Source organism: Carcharodon carcharias, chromosome 16, assembly GCF_017639515.1.
Source record: "Carcharodon carcharias isolate sCarCar2 chromosome 16, sCarCar2.pri, whole genome shotgun sequence".
NCBI classification, from domain to species: Eukaryota; Metazoa; Chordata; class Chondrichthyes; order Lamniformes; family Lamnidae; genus Carcharodon; species Carcharodon carcharias.
Window position 1 is genome coordinate 14,271,780 of NC_054482.1, and position 18,770 is coordinate 14,290,549.

Below are 18,770 nucleotides of genomic sequence, written 5' to 3' on the forward strand. Positions count from 1 at the left end.
CTTACTGACATCTTTTTCTCCCTTTCTCTTGCTTCAGATGTTCATCAAATACATAAAGGTTAGCATTATTAGAAGTTAAACACTGGATTGGGAAGTTATTTTTCGGAGGCACTGCAAACATGCATGAAGCCCAACATTGCATGCCTATTATTAATAAGTAATGCGCATTGGCAAAACCAACTTGCTCGAATAAATGTCTTTTAATCCCAACACTGGTGCAAGTGGGAACTTTTATATTATTGCACTGTTCCTGTCACTGACTATTCATTTATTGTCTTCATACCCTACAAGGCACTTCATGAAGTTTGGTGAAAATCTAATAAATCTAAATTTTCAATGAATTAGTTAAGCTCCCAGTCAGAGTGAAACCTGCAAGTTACCACTAATATTCCCCATACAGTAACTGAAGCTTTGGCACAGAGCCTAGTGTGAAGTACTGATTTGTGTTTAAACGACTAATAAATTTTAGTGATACTTGATGTTTCCACCACTGTTATGAGGTGGAAGTTAGTACATTTTATTTCTATGGATTCTGCCAAAACTTGTTTCCAATTAAAATAAATGATAATTGACTTCACTTTAATGTACAATTCAAGACTATCCATTTTTTAAAAAAACCAAGTGAAGTGAAAATAGTCAGTAGCTTCATTGTGTCAGGCAGCTGCTGCCTGACTCAGTGACTGTCCTGACTTGCTGATTTTTGCATTAAAAATGAGTGAAAGTGAGTTCTGTAGCCCCTGGCAATTTATCATTGTATCAGTGTATCAATAAAAAGCTAAATTGTCACAGCTGGTTCAATTTTAAGCCTTTAAAAAAGTGAAGTTTATTCTTTTGTCCGTTGTTTTCTGTTAAAAATGTATAAACAATCCTATTAACTGTTTTAAGTACCATGTGTATCTAAATATGGAGCATTGTTTCAGTGCCTACTGGATTTTCATCAAACTTGAGCCCCTTATGGTCATCAGCTTTTAAGTTTCTTTTAAAAACCATCCTGAGAACCAGTAAGGTACCTGGTTATAATTTGCTAATGTTCAGGAACATTATTTGCAACAATGTTTCTGCGCTCCTCTTGACAATTTTTGTTTTGGGAAGCTTGTTTTTGAAAGGAACCATGTGAACATATTTCTCAAACTCTTTAAGCATGTTCAAGTTAAGAATTCAATGAGCCATTTGATAGATGATTTGAACTCATCAGGCTGCAATCTCTCAAATCAGTGCATGTGGAATCTTGCTATTTCTGAAATACCATGCAAAATAAAACCTAAATCATGCTAAGCGCCTAAGAATTGTTTGCAATTGTGCCCTGATATCCAAAGTATAGAAAATTTTCACTTTTAATTGGTTGAGTTATTTTAATATTGTAAATAAATCGTATAGTTCTAATCACACTCGAATAAATCCTTACCATGGCTCATAAACCCAAGTCTTACAGCTTCCAATGTGTTGGCTTTGATTTTTTTTCTTTTGAGGGTTTCTTGCTTTTGTTGCATTTGTGTGTAGTGAATATTCGATTTCGGTAGCAAAGTCCTTTGTGGCCCATAGATGGATATGCATTTTCTAAACTTCCCTCCATTTCTAAGTAGTTGTGGATCTCCTTGTTTGACTTCATAGGTAAATATGCAAAAGAATCTCACTGTCCTTTTCTGAGTAAGAATATGTAGCGTAATAAAATTACACTTGCCAGGAGATGCTTTTTCATCTATTAAATAAGCTTGTTTTTGAAAGGAACCATGTGAACACATTTCTCAAACTCTTAATTTAAACATGTTCAAGTTATAAATTCATTACATTGCAAGTTGTAAGACTGGTTTATTGCAAATGTTTACCTCCTGCAGTTGTTTCCTACATTTTGTTTTTTTACAAGTTGCACTTGAAAGTGTAACATGCTAACATTTTCCTATTTTTCCAATATCATTCCACACACTTTGCTCTTAGTTCTGAATTGTTTTCTTTGTGAATGATTTCCAAAAATTTTACCACCCACATTTTTCTCCTAACTCATAGTTGATTATTGGCTTATGGTAATTCAGTATGTGCTTTTTTTGTAGGTGGAATTAGTATCGCACTTTGGGTCAGAACATTTTTGTCCCCTTAGCCTCATAAGGTAAGACTATAGTTGCAATTCACTGACTACATGAACCAGTGTTAACATTTTTTTTAAAAAAAGCCACATTTCCAATCTGTGTCTTTCCCAAAGATCAATCCCTAGAATGTTATAACTGTATGGAAAAGAGGTTAGCATCTGATTTCATCTTCATTGTTGGCAGCTGCCAAATAGAAGACACTTCAATCTCTTAGAAAGAACAATAAAGCTTGACCAAAATGCAGTATTTTTGTTTGCTTAGAATTGGCTTGGTAGCTTCTTGTTTGAAAAATACCTAGTTAACAATGCATAAAGAGTTTAGCTAGCAGCTAAATCAAAGAAACAAAGCATGTCCAAGCCAAGTATGCTAGATATGTTGAGAGTTATTCAAACTGTAGGCTTGAAGGGTGATTCTAAGTTGCTTTTCAACTAGCCAGATTGTTTCATGTATAACTGTCAATTCTTTTGACTCAAAATTCAAATTCTCAGCTCTGAAAACCCAAGCTGATTTGATTTAGGATAGGGTTTGCTGCTTTTTATCCAAGGCATATTATTGAAAGCTAACCTACATCTCAAGGTTAAGATAGAAGCACTTGAAGGATGTAAACTTGACATTTATCCTTGATGATTCTCAAGGGTACAAAAGCCGAAAGAGTTGGAGGAAAAAAAAGCTAAAACTGTAGCAGTACACAATTTTTAAAAATTCATGTTTTACTTTGGTTCGTTCACTTGCTTTATGGAAATTGGGTTAACCCTGCTTTCTTGCTTCCTTCCCTTGCAAGTAATATTTTTTTTATTCTTTCATGTGATGTGGGCATCGCTGGCAAGGCCAGCATTTGTTGCCCATCCCTAATTGCCCTTGAACTGAGTGACTTGCTAGGCCATTTCAGGGGCAGTTAAGAGTCAACCACTTTGCAGTGGGTCTGGAGCCACATCGGCCAGACCTGGTAAAGATGGCAGATTTCCTTCTCTAAAGGACATTCGTGAACCAGATGAGATTTTACAACAATCAATAGTTTCGTGGTCACTGTTAGCGAGACTAGCTTTATATTCCAGATTTATAAACTGAATTCAAATTTCGCCAGCTGCCGTGGTGGGATTTGAACCCATGTCCCCAGAGCATGAGCCTGGGTCTCTGGATCACTAGTCTAGTGACGTTACCACTATACCATCGAGGGAGAGCGAGAAAGAATACACATACCACCTGGCAGGCCAATAATAGAATCTGCATGACTAATCAGTGAATTTTAAAAGAGGGTAAGGGTGGCTTATTGTTAGATGTTCTCTAATATTTTTTGCAATAGAAATAATGACAGACAATTTTGTGCAGAGTGTTTGGTACCAGCATGGTGGAGGAATATGAAGAAATTGCTGAATCGCAGTACAATACGGAACGCGTCGAATACCTTGATGAAGATTATGGTATGGGTTTTTTTTATCTCCATGGTGACTTGCTGTTGGTTATTTTCAGTTGGGAGGCATTCCATGATAACTACCAATACAATGTCTTAATTGTATGATGGTCACTAGTTTTCATGGGCTGAAATTGCAATGCATAGCTTTTTCCTCCGTTTCTCCATAATCTGAAACGGTTCCATTGCTGTGAGTTGCTTTACCCACAGGTCTGGTTAAGGACCTCTTCAACTTATATCATTTCAATTTGCCTGCATGTCTGCTAAGTGTTACATAAGCTTGAGTAGACTGGCCACTGTAGTATTGGACTGAGAATTTGTAAGCTAGATATGCATGAAATAATTAGGGCCTCACAATCAAATAAAACAGATGGCTAAAATTGCCAGTGTTTAATCATGTTTTATGTACTTTGAACTGGCAAATAGCTGCAGGCGCTTGTTCAGTTCCATGTGGAGACATTTCATAACATTAAGAAATAATTCTTCAATGTGGAAAATCTTCAGGTTGAGCAAGGATTACATAGAACTCAGCACAGTTGGTGGCCCAACAGCCTATGCTGGTATACATACTCCACACAAGTCTCTCTTCATTCTATCTAATTTGTCTCAGCTTTTCAGTGTGTCTCTATATTTCGCAACTACATTTCTGCTTTTCTTTTGAAAGCATCTAAGCTATTTCTAGCATCCAAGGATGGCTGAACTCTCTGCAACTATCATGTGTTGCTTTCCTTAACTCAGTAAAATTATTTGCAATTTTGTCATCTTTTTCCAACTAGATATATTCATTAAATGTTCGACGTGAGAATAGATGATTCAGGTATTTTGTGACTGATTTTGAGAACTTGCTGTGTATATTACATTCTATCTAACAGTTTATTTTCAAGTTTTGCTACTTCATTGAAATCTTTAAGCATAGCAAAAGAGATCGTCACCTGAAGGAAGCATGCTAAAATTATTGAAATTTGAACATGTTTTGGGGATGGAATGAGAAGTGTGAGGAAAAAGTACTCGATAAAAAGCAATGTTAGGCAGCAACAGGACATTGTAATTAAAATAAGAATGCCTGACCATCATTCCTACCTTGCTATTTTCATTTAGATTTTGTTCACCTATTTCCCTCTGTCCTCTCCCCTAACCAAGATTTGCAACTTTTGTTGAATGGGATACAGCAGTAAGTGAAGGCACAGGATATCTATTGGTTGGAGAGGGTGAATTTGTCTTTTTTTTCCCCTCTTGATCAGACTTTGGCCACAAAGGCAAAGACACAAACCTCTGACTGCTTTTCCATATTCTCAGCTACAGCCCATGTGCAATCAGGCAGTTAAAGTAGGCAGCAAGATCTTGGTTTGGGGTATGCTGGAGTATCAACATGTCAGATGAATTGATGTGGTGCAGTTTGTTCTCAAACCAGAATTTCGATTTCAGCAGTGTAGGGAAGTGCCAGAAGATGTCTGCCTGCTTGCCGTACCTCCCATAAGATAAGACACAACCGAAAGGAGGTTCATTTTTGCTGCATTTACTCTTCATCTACCGGCTGGTTTGAATTGACTGAGATCCTATAATTTCTTGGTTGCATTTGGCTTCTGCTTTGGGAGAAAAATGAAGGCAATTTACCATATATTTTTAAAAAAAGTAGAAACAAGAAAAAAACAAGTCTCATTATCCACTTATATTTATAAAACCCATTTGATGTGCAATGCAGCTAAAATATTTTGGTAGTTTTTTTCCCCCACTGATGGTTCTTGGCATCAGGTTTTATCCAACTGCTTCCATTGGACTTTCCCTCATGCCTTCTCCATCCACATATTTTAACTTAAGTTCTATTTTCCACTTCATAGTTTGTGTCACCCTTTTTCAACATAAATCTAAATTTGAATTAAAATAGATGATTTCTTGCTGCTAATAGATATCAATAAGCAATTAGAGATTTACTTATAATAGGCAAGGATATGTTAAACCTTAAAATAAAACTTGAAACTTAATGCCCTCTTAAATGAATATTCACTGAACACAAATCTGACAGAGTAGGCCAGTCCTACAATTAAAGATTATAGACATTAAGCAGCTTGATTCATGTTCGATTTCAGCCAACAGTTAGACATTATTTCATTTCAAGAAAGAATAGACTTTCATTTATATATGTTTTTCGTAACTCCAAAGCACTTAGGCAATTAAGTCACTGTTGTAATGAGGTGAAACATGGCAATTGATTTGCACACAACTATGACAACAGTAATGAGATAATGATTAAATGTTGGTTCAGGGATAAATATTGTCCAGAGCAGAGGGGTCTTCCCTGTTTTGGTTTCTCTTGGGACCTTTTGCATCCTAATGAAAGTAACTCGGCCATTAGTTTAAGGTCTTATTTGAAAGACAAGACCTGCAGCAGTACAGCACTGATGGAGTGCTGCATTGCAGTGAACTACCAAAGAGCCAAGAATGACACAATTTAGTTAAGATGTAAACTAGCAATAACTGAAGAAATGTGGCATTGAATTTTATTCTACAGCTAAGCCCTAAGAATCCATGTATGTTGAGAAGGCCCAAATACCTTAAATTGTAAAGTCTTGGGTCACTGTAGCCAGAAACAAAATCAGTGATTATTCATTTGTAATAGAAAAGGAAAGAAATGTATGTTCGAGGAAAGTATTGTGTGCCAGAGTTACAGCACTGATTTTTTTATAAGCAGGTGATGAGCTTGCTAAAGAGGGCAAATGGGTATAGAAAGTGAGTTCCTTCTTCTTTGCTTTTTTGTTACAATTGCAATGTGATAATATATTGTACCACCTTCTTTCAAATAAACGCCTGTATGTAAATTTATAGTGATGCAAAACTTAAACACAGGATTTTAATCTGGACTATTGACTTGCTTGAATGCATTGTTTTTGTGTTCTATAAAGCACCACGCATCCAAGTTACTTTTTATTATGACTTGTGGAAGCTAAAAATAAATATTTCTAGAAATATAGTAATTTTCTTCCCTTGCATTCACTCCTGCATCATTTTCAAAACAACACTTTTTGTATGGTGAGGCACTTGCCTAATGGCTGTCTCGCTCAGTTAAGACTCTTTAATTTAGGTAAAGATCCAAGTAGGGTGCAGGTGGAAAATTGGGCTAAGGGCTTTGGTGGTGAGTGGGAATAAGGATACTAGCTCGACACGCAGTCTTTCAAAAATAAAATGTTATATATCTGTGCATAACAATTGCCTGCTTGAGCTCTTAGTCACTATAGACATCTTGTGTTGACAATTGGTTCTCATTTAGATACTGAGCTAAATACCAATTATGATTTGAACAGTGGGCTCAAAGTACCTCTCAGAAATTGTTGACATTGTATGAACGCTGTTTTTTGGGCTGCTAAAATGCTATGCAATTACTACTTTATTCTTCAAGTGAGGTTTTCCACACAGACCACAAAATGTAGGATGATAGATTAAAGCTGAATTTAAGAGGAATGCTAACATTGAGAAAGATATGGACAATTATGTTTTGTAATTGGATCTAGTCTATCACACTTAAGTTTTAGTCCTTGCAAGGGGTATAGCGACAAGCCATTACCTTGAATACCCATTTAACTATAATACTAGGGATATAGTGATTAAAACAAAACTAGAATTTAATAAATTAACAATGCCACCAAATGCAAATGTGACAGAATTCTATGAAAGGCCATCGACCTAGAATGTTAACAGTTTCTCTCTCCACAGGTGCTACTTAACCTGGGTATTTCGAGCATTTTCTGTTTATTTCACATTTCTGCCTTCAGCAGTATTTTGCTTTTGTCTGACAGAGTAGCCTTTGGGCTGCTTTGTCCACTTAGACCACAACAACTACCCATGCAGAGCCCATTACTTTGAGGTGAATGATCCACTGCCTGGGAAATTGTAGAAGGCAGTGCATTAAGTAATGTGCTTTGCAAGTCACTACATACCAACGGGGCTTTGATAAGATGGGGAAATTAGCTTATTCAAACAGTAGCTTGATCTTGATTCAAAAAAGCTGCAGTTTTATTTTGTTTCCTGTTTGTGCTTGGATTTTGGCAGTGTGGGATTGCACTTCTTCCAGAGATTCAGAATTGAGTCTGGGCTCATGAAAAGCAAAACTGCCTAAACATTTGCTTCTAAAAGTGCAGAATGGCTTTATATGTGTATTGCATTATTTCTACTGTGTGGAGATCTTAATCAAAAATCCTGGAGCAATTTTGACAGCTGCTTTCTTCAACTTTAGCAGCTTATGCACTCAGTGCTATCTAATGTTTGCATGTAGCTGTTGTGAAAATGTTTGTATTGTCATTGCTATCAAACAGATTACCCACTGGATTATGGTACTCGAGAAGAAAAATCCTCAAAAAATCTACTGGGTTCAGCCACAAGTGAGTTTTTAATCAAATTTTACTTCCCCATTTTGACCTGTCACGCAATAAAGGGTGAATTTCAAAAATTTTGACTGCAAATCTATAACCTTGTGTTCCAACCTTTAAAATACTCCCTTCCCACACCCTCCACCCAGTACCCTGAAATTAAAAGTTCCTTCCTTCTCCTGTCTTCTCACCTCTTCCTAGATTATCACTTTGCTCAGCCTTCCACTTTGTATGTTTACTGAGTTATATGGTTGGAAGCTGATTGGTGAATATAATGTTATCTGACCAGTGTAACATTTGGTCCCCATTTCTCTTTCCAGATTTGAGTAATTTTCCAGGTGTGGGGGAAAAATTAGCATTTTGAGAGAATGGAAAGGGGGAGAAAATGGTCAGCTTCATATGGTTAATCTGTTCTATCCAGCTGGGCTTGCAAGTTGGTTCAAAATGTGTTATATGGTCAGGTTTGTATAATGGATCTAATTGGGAAATGCCCAAGTGTTCTCAGGAGTAATATTGGATCAACACTGGAGGGGAGGGGGGAATGCTCTGCCTTGGGGTCAAAGTAATTTTTGAGATCACCCTTGAGTAGACATCGTCATAAAGTGCCATACTGTTCCTTTTTCTGGGATCAGTTACCAAATTATTAGCATTAAAGCACAAGTCATTGTTTTCAAACACATATTAAATCCATTGCCTTTCTAGAAGGAGAGATTTAATTTGCAAAGCTATTAATATGTATGTATTTGTCATATCACACTCAACCACGAACTAGTTATTGGATGACTTTGTAAATAGGCTACCAAGTTATCATAAACTGGATTCATTTTGAAAGTGAATGTTTTGGAGCTACTTCAATGTCTGATTTATTGACACACATCTACAGGAGCTGAAGTATTGCGTCAATAGTGCAATACTGCCTTTTGGATTTTAACCAAATTTGACAGATAATTCCCGTTCTTGATTTTAAAAATTTATAGCCCAAAACATGTTTGAAGAATTTTTATTTGAACGCAATGGTGGATGTATATATCAGTACTTTATGTAGCAATATGGGCTTTGTTTTAATTTTAACCAATTTATGAAGCCAGAGCAAAAAATCATTCCTTTTGTGGTTTGTATATGTTACCACAGGATTGGTCAAAGGTGCGTCAAAGATCTACTCAGCATCATTGTATTGCCTTGTACTTTAAATGAGCGAAACTGGAGTCCTGCTTTGTACACTTTTCTTAGTTTCTTCTTTTTAAATTCGCATAATCATATTATTGACTTCTACTTGTTTTTGTACTTCAAATTTCTACCAACCTTGTTAAGGGCAATTTTACCAGATATTGATTTCTTTAATGCCAGACAAACTGGATACTACCTAAATGTATTTATGGTTCTGTAATCCGTAAGAGTATTTGCAACTTGTGTCCAATAAGTTGAACTTCATAACTATCATAGTTTGGAAATATCAATAAAATCACATCTACACTTTTGCTGGGAGTAATTTTTTTTGGCTCAACAAGCTTATCCAGCAAGTGGCTGAACAACACACACCACAAAAACCCCAGTTTTGACCTCAGGTTCTGCAGAGTTAGCTGATACTGGCTTGGAACTGGTGAGGATGTTGGAATTGGCCATAGCACCCCTGATTTAGAAATGTAAATTAACCATAGCTCTTGCACCTGATCGCTGCCCTTATCAAAAGTGTGGATCAGATGAATACAGTATCCGACTTGCCTTTGATGCACCCTGTGGTCACAGCACACTTAGGTAGCAGCATGACCCATGCCCGTGGAACTGGAGCCCAACAGATATTCAACATCTTTGGCAGAGCAGAGAGCAAATAAGTAAGGGAATTGGTGGGGAGGTGAGGGTTAATTAAGTTGAACTGTGATGCCAGCAATGCTGTGAAACAGCAGATAATAAAGACAAAGGGTTGGCTCTCCCCACTGCTCCCCCCACCCCACCACGCGCGCGCGCGCGCACACACACACACACACACACACACACACACACACACACACACACACACACACACACACACACACACACACACAACAAAAGTATATAACTCATCCCACCAGCTCAGGAAAAAAGTTTTTGTAACATAATCAATTTGTCCTTGTTATCGGTGGTTTCATAGCATTGCTGGCATCACAGTTCAACTTAATTGTCTAATATGCACTACAAATGTCTCAACTCCCATTTCCTTGGAGTCAGTAGGTTAGCTTTCTCCTGTCAATGAAATCTTCTGTTGGTTTTTGCCATGTTGCATGATTTGCAGCTAAAACATTAGCATTTTACTCGATCAGTCATGAAAACTAATGACTAATGACAGCAGCACTGATGTGACAGTGATGAGACCTGATAGAGTTAATCAGTTGAAATGCTGCACCATGTCCAACTGCCCTATGAAATGGTGATCAGGGCATATGCAACAGCATTATAAATATGAAAATGGTCATTGAGTGACTCATCCCTAAGAGAAATAAAGGCTATTATTGTGTGTTGAACTTATGCATTCAGTAGACTGGTGCACATTTCACAATTTATGTGGTTCCTGTGAAATTAGAGATTGTACGGTGAACCCTCTTTTTAGCATCAACGCTCACAGGCTCTAACCAAACCCAAGTAGTTTGGCTTTGCTTCTGGATATCAAATTTATTTCTAAAGGTAGCTGTCTGTTTTTGGATTCGGCATATAATTGCAAACTTGCCCTCTAAAATATTTTGCTAAAAACTGATGCCAAAAATTCTTTCACTGCTATTGAGGAAGAGTTTGCATGCTTTAAAAAAAAAAGTCCCAAAGAAAAATTATATTAAAGCATGCTTGTATTTGCACAGAAGTTGCATCTGTTAATGCTGTCACACTTACATATTTTCTCTCTGCCCCATGCATTTTGATTTGATAGGCATTTTGATTTGAATGCTTTCCTCACTTGCTAAGAATGCATTTTATGGCAAGACTTTGTGCAAAAATGGGCTCATCGATAAAATCGTATTGTTTCTCAATTAATGCTGATAGGTTGTTGTATTTATTTTTACAGTGCAGAAGGAGGCCATTTGGCCCATCAAGCCTGCATTGGCTCTCTGAAAGAGCATTTCACCGAGTCCCACTCCCCTGCCTTATCCCTGTAACCTTGCACATTCTTATTTTTCAGGTAGCAATCCAATTCCCTTTTGAATACCTTGATCGAACCTGCCGCCACTACCCTTTCAAGAAATTTGTTCCAGACTCCAACCACCCCCTGGGTGAAAAAAAATTTTCCTCACACTACATTACTCCTTTTGCTAATTAGTTTGAATCTGTGCCCTCTAGTCCTTGATGTTCTCTTGAGTGGGAAGAGTTTCTCACTATTTACCCTGTCCATACCCCTCAGAATCTTGAATACCTCTATCAGGTTTCCTCTCAGCCATTTCTTCAAGGAAAACAGCCCCAACCTCTTCAATCTATCCTCATACCTACAGATCTTCATCCTGAGAATCATTCTTGTGAATCCCCTCTGTACTCTCCAATGCCTTCACATTCTCAAGTATGGCATCCAGAACTGGATGCAGCACTCCAGATGAGGCCTAACTAGTGTCTTATAGAAGTTCAACATGACTTCCTTACTCTTGTACTCAATGCCCCTATTAATAAAGCCTAAGATACTATACGCTTTATTAACTGCTGTCAACATGCCCTGCCATCTTCACTGACCTATGTATGTATACACCAAGGTCCCTCTGTTCCTGCACCTCCTTTAGAGGCTCTCCCTTTATTTTATGCTGTCTCACCATATCTTTCTTGCCAAAACGAGTCACCTCACACTTCTCAACATTGAACTTCATCTGCCACTTGGTCTGCCCAATCCACCAACATGTCTGTCTTTTTGAAGTTCAAGACTACCCCCATCACAGTTGACAACATTTCCAATCTTCATATCATCTGCAAATTTTTAAATCATGCCCAGCACACCACAGTCTAGATCATTAACATATGTCAGGAAGAGCAAGGTTCCCAACACTGATCTCTGAGGAACTCCACTTCAAACCTCCCTCCAATCTGAAACAACCATTTATCACCATTGTTTCCTGTCACTCTGCTGATTTCCTATCCAAGTGCCTACTTTCCCTATTATTGCATAACCTAGAATTTTGCTCGTAAGTCTGTTGTGTGGCACTATCCAGATATATCACATCAACAGCGTTTCCCTTATCAACCTTCTCTGTTACCTTAAAAAACTCAAGTTAATTAAACATGAATATTCCTTGATGAACCCATGCTGGCTTTCCTTAATTATCTTGCACTTGTCTAATTGATTATTGATTTTATCCTGTAGTATAGTTCCCAGAAGTTTCCCTAGCATTGAGGTCAAACTGACTGGCCTGTAGTTGCCAGCTTTTTCCTTGCGCCCCTTTTTAAATAAGGGTGTAACATTTTCAGTTCTCCAGTCCTCTGGCACCTACCCTGTGTTTAAGGGAGACTGGTAGATTATCACTGGTGCCTCTGCAATTTCCACTCTCACTTCCTTGGATGCATCTCATTCGGTTCTGGTACCTTATCTATTTTAAGTAAAGGTAGCCTTTCCAACACTACCTTCCTCTCGATTGTAAGATCTTCGAGTGTATCAGTTACTTCCTCTCTCACCTTGGCCTGGGTAGCAGGCTCTTCCTTTGTAAAGACAAATGCGAAGTATTTGTTCAACGCCTGCACTATTTCTTCAGACCTGATGGTGAATTTATTCCGGTGATTAATGGCCTTGGCTTTAGTCTTGTTTTATGATATTGATTGTAGTCATTACCTATTGTTCATTTATTTGGTGTGTTAGATGCTATGTTTGGAGCACTCTAAACCTAGTTGAAAGTTTCTTTGTGATGCATTGAAATTACCATTTTCTTTAAAGTGAGTTGTGAAATACTAGTTCGAACTAATTTCAAGGTTAAATCGAAGCTGGAATGCTCTTTTTGGATGTTGCATTTCCAGTTCACTTTGCTTACAAGATCAAACTAAAATCTTTAATTATGTACATCCAGATATTTTTCATTAAGTAGAAACATATTCCAAAGGTATATTGCTTTTAAGTTATAAATGTTACAAAAGACCCATTCTTTTATGCCCTTTAGTCATCCAGTTGTACATTCCATATAAAATTTATTTTCTCAATCTACTATATTTGAAATTGGATCCACAAGTCTCAAATGTTAGCAATCTGCTGAGTGAACTTTTCTCAAACAGTCCTCCTTTCAAATATTATTTTTTCCTTACAGATGCTATTCTGAATATGGTGAACATAGCTGCCAATATGCTTGGGGCCAAGAACGAAGCTGAGGAAATGTCTCAAACAGAAGGTAACCTGACTTTTCAATTACACATATTCTCAGGATCTTTTCAACTGGTGTGTACTAAAGTCCTACTAACAATAAAGGAGGCAAAGCACAAAATTGTTGTGGTGTTGCTGGAAAGATGAATCTTGGCTAAGGCACTTTTTTCCTCTTCATCTTGTAACTTTAATTTTTTTTTAAGTCCACCTGAATGGGCAGACAGAGCCCCAGTTTAATTACTCACCTAAAACTCGGCACCTTGTATGCTGTAGATTTCCCTCAGTACCGTGTTGAAACATGTTAGGTTCTGGAGTGGGATTTGAATGCACAATCTCGTCACTTGAATTTGCTGCCAATGAACCAAACTGATTTTTTTTGTATGAGTCTGTCCTAACACCAAGCTTTGAAGCTGAATGCATTGCAAAATAACTCTGTATTTAAAAAAAATATTGGAATGCTTATATTTTTCAGTCAATGGAAGTACTAGATCTGAGAATGACACTGCGAAATTGGACATTCCTATTCCTGTGCTGGGCCCTAGTCCAACCCCTTCACTACCAGCGTGAGTAGTTATGAGCATTTTAAACACTAAAATAATTGCTCCAAATTAAACTTGGTTAAACTTGGTTCTCATGGGGCTTGTTCTTTATTGCTTCGGGTATTTAGTTGACACTGCATGCAGCTGTTCTATCAGAGATTGGATGTGGCCGAGTAATTTCTAAGGTCTGAAATGGATGGAAATTAAACACATACCAGCTTAAATTATAGCACTAATAATACTCAATTTGACAACTTGTCATACCATCCAAACCTCCATGCTAATTAATCATAAGCAAATGTAGTAGCCACTTTTTCAAATAAAAATTTAATTTGCACAGTTTATCAAGCAGACTAGAAACAATGAACAATGGGGCTTTTGAGAGCATATGCAAAGAGTAATTTTGGAAAGTTTTACCTGTGGCACAAATTCCAACTGCAGGGAGAGATGGTTGTAAATGAGAGAAATAAAAACCAAGATTGTTTAAAGAAAGCTTGAATGTTCATGTGTATTGTATAAACTTTTTCAAGTTTACTCAGATCAAACTTGGCAAGTACAATGCAACCTTGCCGTATGAATTGGGTCAGAATTGTCAAAAGGGAAAGCACGTGAAGAATGAAATTAGGACATTATAGCAATATCCATGTATTATAACATTTCTATGAACTTGATTAAATTATTATTATAGAATCATAGAATAATACATCATAGTAGGAGGCTCTTAGGCCCATTGTTCCTATCCTGCATCTTTGAAAGAGCTAACCAATTAATCCCACTCTCCTCTTTTCCCCCATATCTCTGCACATTTTGTTTCAAGTGTTTATCCTCACCTGGAAGTTATTGAATTTGCTTCCATCGCCCATTCAGGCCGTGCATTCCAGATCGACATAACCTTTTTTTTTATATTCCTCATGTTGATGCTGGTTCTTTAGCTAATTAATTTAAATCTCTGACTACTGACCTTTCCACTGGAACCAGTTCCTCCCTATTTATTCCCATTATGAATGTGCAGAACACATTTTAAAGCTATTGCTGAGGATGACACACCTGTGAAGTGAAATATTAATTTTTTGTTTTGAATTAATACAGATTTTACCTTATTTTCAAAAAAAGCTGAGTCAATCATTTGTTCTTCCTCTGCACTATTAATATGGCAGCAAATATTCTTAAGTAAACAAAACTCTTCTTTCAACAGTAGACTTTATTAGAAAAATTGCATAGCATGGTGGGTTAGAGTATTGTTCTTTCATCTTAGACTGGTGAGACAAAAGTTACAGCTCTGCTCACCATAAAGATTGTATATTAGATGCATAAGATGACTGTCTTAAAGGCCCAGGGATGGACAGCATGGCAAATGTAAATTTTTGCACTGTAGGGTGGGATATCATACTGAGGCTGGGGTTTAAGCCATTTTCTTGGTACCATGTCGAGATATAGTTTTACTCTGCACATGGACCACATGACACTTAGTTGTTACCAGGTGCCAAAAAACTGTTCTTTGTAACTGTTAATGAATTATGTGAAGTTTAATTGATACTCTGTCTTCACCCTTAGGCCAGACTTGGTTGTTGATCGTCCCGAAACTGGGGAAGGTAGTGAACTGGAGCAAGAACCTTCTGATTCAAGCACTGTCAAAGAGAACCTAATTGTGCAGCTGGTACACGATGAAGACGAGGAATTAGTGAATCGGCAGTCCACTGTCACTCTTCTAAAACCTGAAGATGATGACGATGATTATAATAGAGGCAGTTGGTATGAAACTGAAACACAGATGTACTGCAGTGAACTGCCTACTATTTCTTGTATTCCTAATTTCCCTGAGTATATTTATAAATGCTGCTTCCTTATTGTGGCACTCCGACGGCAACGCAGTGTAACACTCCTAGGTAATGAGAAAATTCAACCAGTTCCCGACGTCCACCAGCTTCTCACTGGGCAGGAGGAAACTGTTTTGGTAAATGAGACTGAAGAAGTGATAGAGGATGAATTGGCCAGTCTACCTGCTGAAAAGGTGTCTAAAGTTAGCAGTGAAAGTCAGTCCAGTACTGATTTGCCTGAGCATTTAATTAATCAGACAGACTCTATTGAGTTGGAACCCAGCCATCCTCCACCTGCTTCTCATTCTCCTGAAGTCAGTACATCTGATACAAAATATGATGTGAAATGTACTGCCATTCTTCAAAGTTCTGATGTTGTCACTGACACACTGGCTGACCAGGTCCATGTTCAACCAGAGCTTACTGTACCCATTCTGGAACAAGGTACAGAAGCTAAACTGGAGACCACACAAAAGGAAGCAGCTGAAGGTCCAGAGGAAACTTTGCTAATATTAGAAACTGAAGCTGCTAATGAGACGAGCTTGGGTGTTTTATTAAATGGGTCTGTGAACGAAAACCAAGAAACTGCTCAAATACCAATAACGCCTACAGTGCCCATACAGACATCTGATAGTCTTGCCGAGCATCCAGCAACTGAGATTCAGAATGAAACTACTGGTGGAAAAAGGACCTTGGCAGAAACGGAAGTGCCTTTACTGCCTTCAGGTTCAGATATGTCTGTCTCATCATCAGGAGAGACAAAAGATGAAGAGCAAGCTACAGAAGATATCCTCCTGCCTGTTCCATCCTCAAATGGGCTAAATAGAACAGTTACTGATTTCTATGCAGAATTGCACAATGTTACTGACCTGGGATATACTAATGGGAATCAAGTACATGGATCCAACCAGAAGGAATCTGTATTTATGCGACTCAACAACCGTATCAAGGCGTTAGAAATGAACATGTCCCTGAGTAGCCGGTATCTAGAAGAACTGAGTCAACGGTGTGTACAATAGCCCGGAGTGGTTCTTGCACCCTTTAAGCATTGAATTATGTAGATTTCTTTTGTTTGCAAAGTAATGAGACACGGAGTTTGTTTTATTTATTAATCTGTATATTTTTGATATCTTGTAGAGAAAAACAAAATTACTTCATAATGAAATCTGTACTTTTGTAATGCTGCTGGCCAGTTAGCAAAGCGCATGAGAGGCTGAGTCTGTTACCATGGGTAAATGCCGTGGCTTTCGTACAGCCAGAAAGTTATGTAGCCTTTGGCGTGATCAGAAATGGCATGATAAGCAATACAAGAAGGCCCACTTGGGGACTGCCCTGAAGGCTAACCCATTTGGTGGTGCCTCCCATACCAAAGGAATCGTCGGGAAAAAGAAGAGTTTTCTTAAGGATTTCTTGTGCAATTCCCCACCTGCTTAGTGTGATGAAGCAGATTCAGCTGTGCTGTTTGGGTTCTGCTATCCTTCGTGAGCCCTTACAGCTGTTATTGTAAAGATCATAATAGGATCCCATTTCTTATGAAGTTGCGCACAATATGTTGAGATTTACAGTATTCAAAGCAAACAACTGAAAGGTAGGGTAACTGAAAGGGTCTGGGAGGTGGTGAAGCAGAGACGGAGAGGGTAAGAGATGAAGTGGGAGGATGGCAGGAAGAGGGTGGAGGAGAAAGCAACAAAATTTTGATTTCCCATTTCTCTTCTTGATATTTTTTGTGTCCACTTTTTGTTTATGATAATTCATCATTTTAATGTTCACTTGGCTGTCACATTTTTCATTTCTTACTTGTCATAGGTTCATCTTTGCAGTGGGAGCAGTTGTGGCCATGAACCCTTTTAAGATGGAGGGGTGGAAAGGCTGTGTGGGATTGCCCATTGCTGTGATGTTAACTCAATGATGGGGTGAATTTGCAGCCATGCCTATTTTGGGGGTGATTTGAGAAGGGAAATGCAGAGCTTTCTGCACTCTGGAAGAAAAGACGGTGTCTATGGCAGTCTATGTTCTGTGGATGTCCTTGATATCTGAGCAGTGGGGCTTGGGTCAATCTCTGATCCAAGATGGTTGCCCTTTTGTGTCAGTTTTCTCTTTTACAGGAGAAAAGTGTCTGCTTCATGGTGGGGATTCCCACATTCCTTTATTCCCTTTCAGGCATGCAATGCTGCTTCGTTTCTGGCTTGGTAAGGGTAAGGTTGGAGAGAGTAGATCAGGCTTTCCCTCACTTGGGCAGGTGAGGAATGTGTGCAGAACGATGATTGACACCAAGGATGATGTTTACTTGGTGACACATCGGGAAGTCTTGTCTGATTTTCTTTCTAATTTTTCTAATGGAGGAGTGGGAAGGGAACGTTTCCACTGAGACCAGGAAAGAACAGCCAATCTCTGCTCACTTGGGGGTGAGGTTGTTTAAATATGTCCAACAATGTTATGGTGCACAAAACATAATTTCTGCTCTGGCTGGGAAAGGAGAGGAATACTTGACCAATGTCTGCTCTGGTTGGGTGGGAGTTTGCGGGTAGCCAGCTGTCCCTGGTCAGTTGACGGGCACATTGCATGATTAAATTTTTGGTATCACCCAATTCACCAATATATGCTCAATTAGGCAGGAACAGCATTGTGCCCCATCTAAACGTCTGCTGTTGATATTTTTTGAGTGGTGCTTGGTTTGTGCAATGAATGGTGTAGATACTTCGCAGAGATTTTAGCTTCCCCAAATTTGACCATTTTAACATGTTGTCAAATTTTTTCATGTTATGACTGAATAGGTCAGAGGCCACAGACATAACTCAAGAAAAATGAGCCTCTGGCCACTTGATGGGAATGTACTTTCTGCAAATCAGTAACAAAAGGATTCATCTTGTGACTTGTCTTTCAGTTGGACGTCACAGCATGTAGGGAAGGGAAAGTAGATTGATATAGCTTTGTGTTCAGGATCGCATCTTTCTGTCTCTGCTAAGTTGTGGGTTTCTAGATTGACAAACAAGTTTGCTTTTTGAACTTTGGGGACTGTCAATGGCAGTTGAGGGCCTGGTGTGTTTTCTATTACTCATCTCCTTAGTATGGGAGACAACTTTCGATCAATGGTGGTTTATTTTTGTTAACAAAACTATGCAAAATAACGTAAGTAGAAGCAGGAATAGGCCATTTAGCCCTTCAAGCCTACCCTGCTATTCAGTAAGATCATGACTGACCTGATTGTGACCTTACTGCACTTTCCTGTCTGCTGCCGCATAACCCTTGACTCAATTGTAGATCAAAAGTC

At 38.3% G+C, this 18,770-nt stretch overlaps 1 protein-coding gene across 3 annotated transcripts in view; it reads left to right on the forward strand.

Moving 5' to 3' along the window:
- Nucleotides 1–18,770, forward strand: part of suco (SUN domain containing ossification factor) — a 70,891-nt gene that overhangs the window by 41,029 nt on the left and 11,092 nt on the right. For 2 of the 3 annotated variants that reach the window (XR_005945496.1, XM_041208342.1), the window contains exons 12-18: nucleotides 38–58; nucleotides 2,049–2,104; nucleotides 3,414–3,505; nucleotides 7,803–7,868; nucleotides 13,091–13,171; nucleotides 13,616–13,706; nucleotides 15,237–16,505. Coding sequence is in view for 2 of the 3 variants with exons in the window: in XM_041208342.1 (XP_041064276.1) it covers nucleotides 38–58; nucleotides 2,049–2,104; nucleotides 3,414–3,505; nucleotides 7,803–7,868; nucleotides 13,091–13,171; nucleotides 13,616–13,706; nucleotides 15,237–16,505 (1,676 nt within the window). In the remaining variant the exon portion in view is untranslated. The remainder of the gene's footprint in view (nucleotides 1–37; nucleotides 59–2,048; nucleotides 2,105–3,413; nucleotides 3,506–7,802; nucleotides 7,869–13,090; nucleotides 13,172–13,615; nucleotides 13,707–15,236; nucleotides 16,506–18,770) is intronic. The other variant, XM_041208343.1, reaches the window with a different exon arrangement.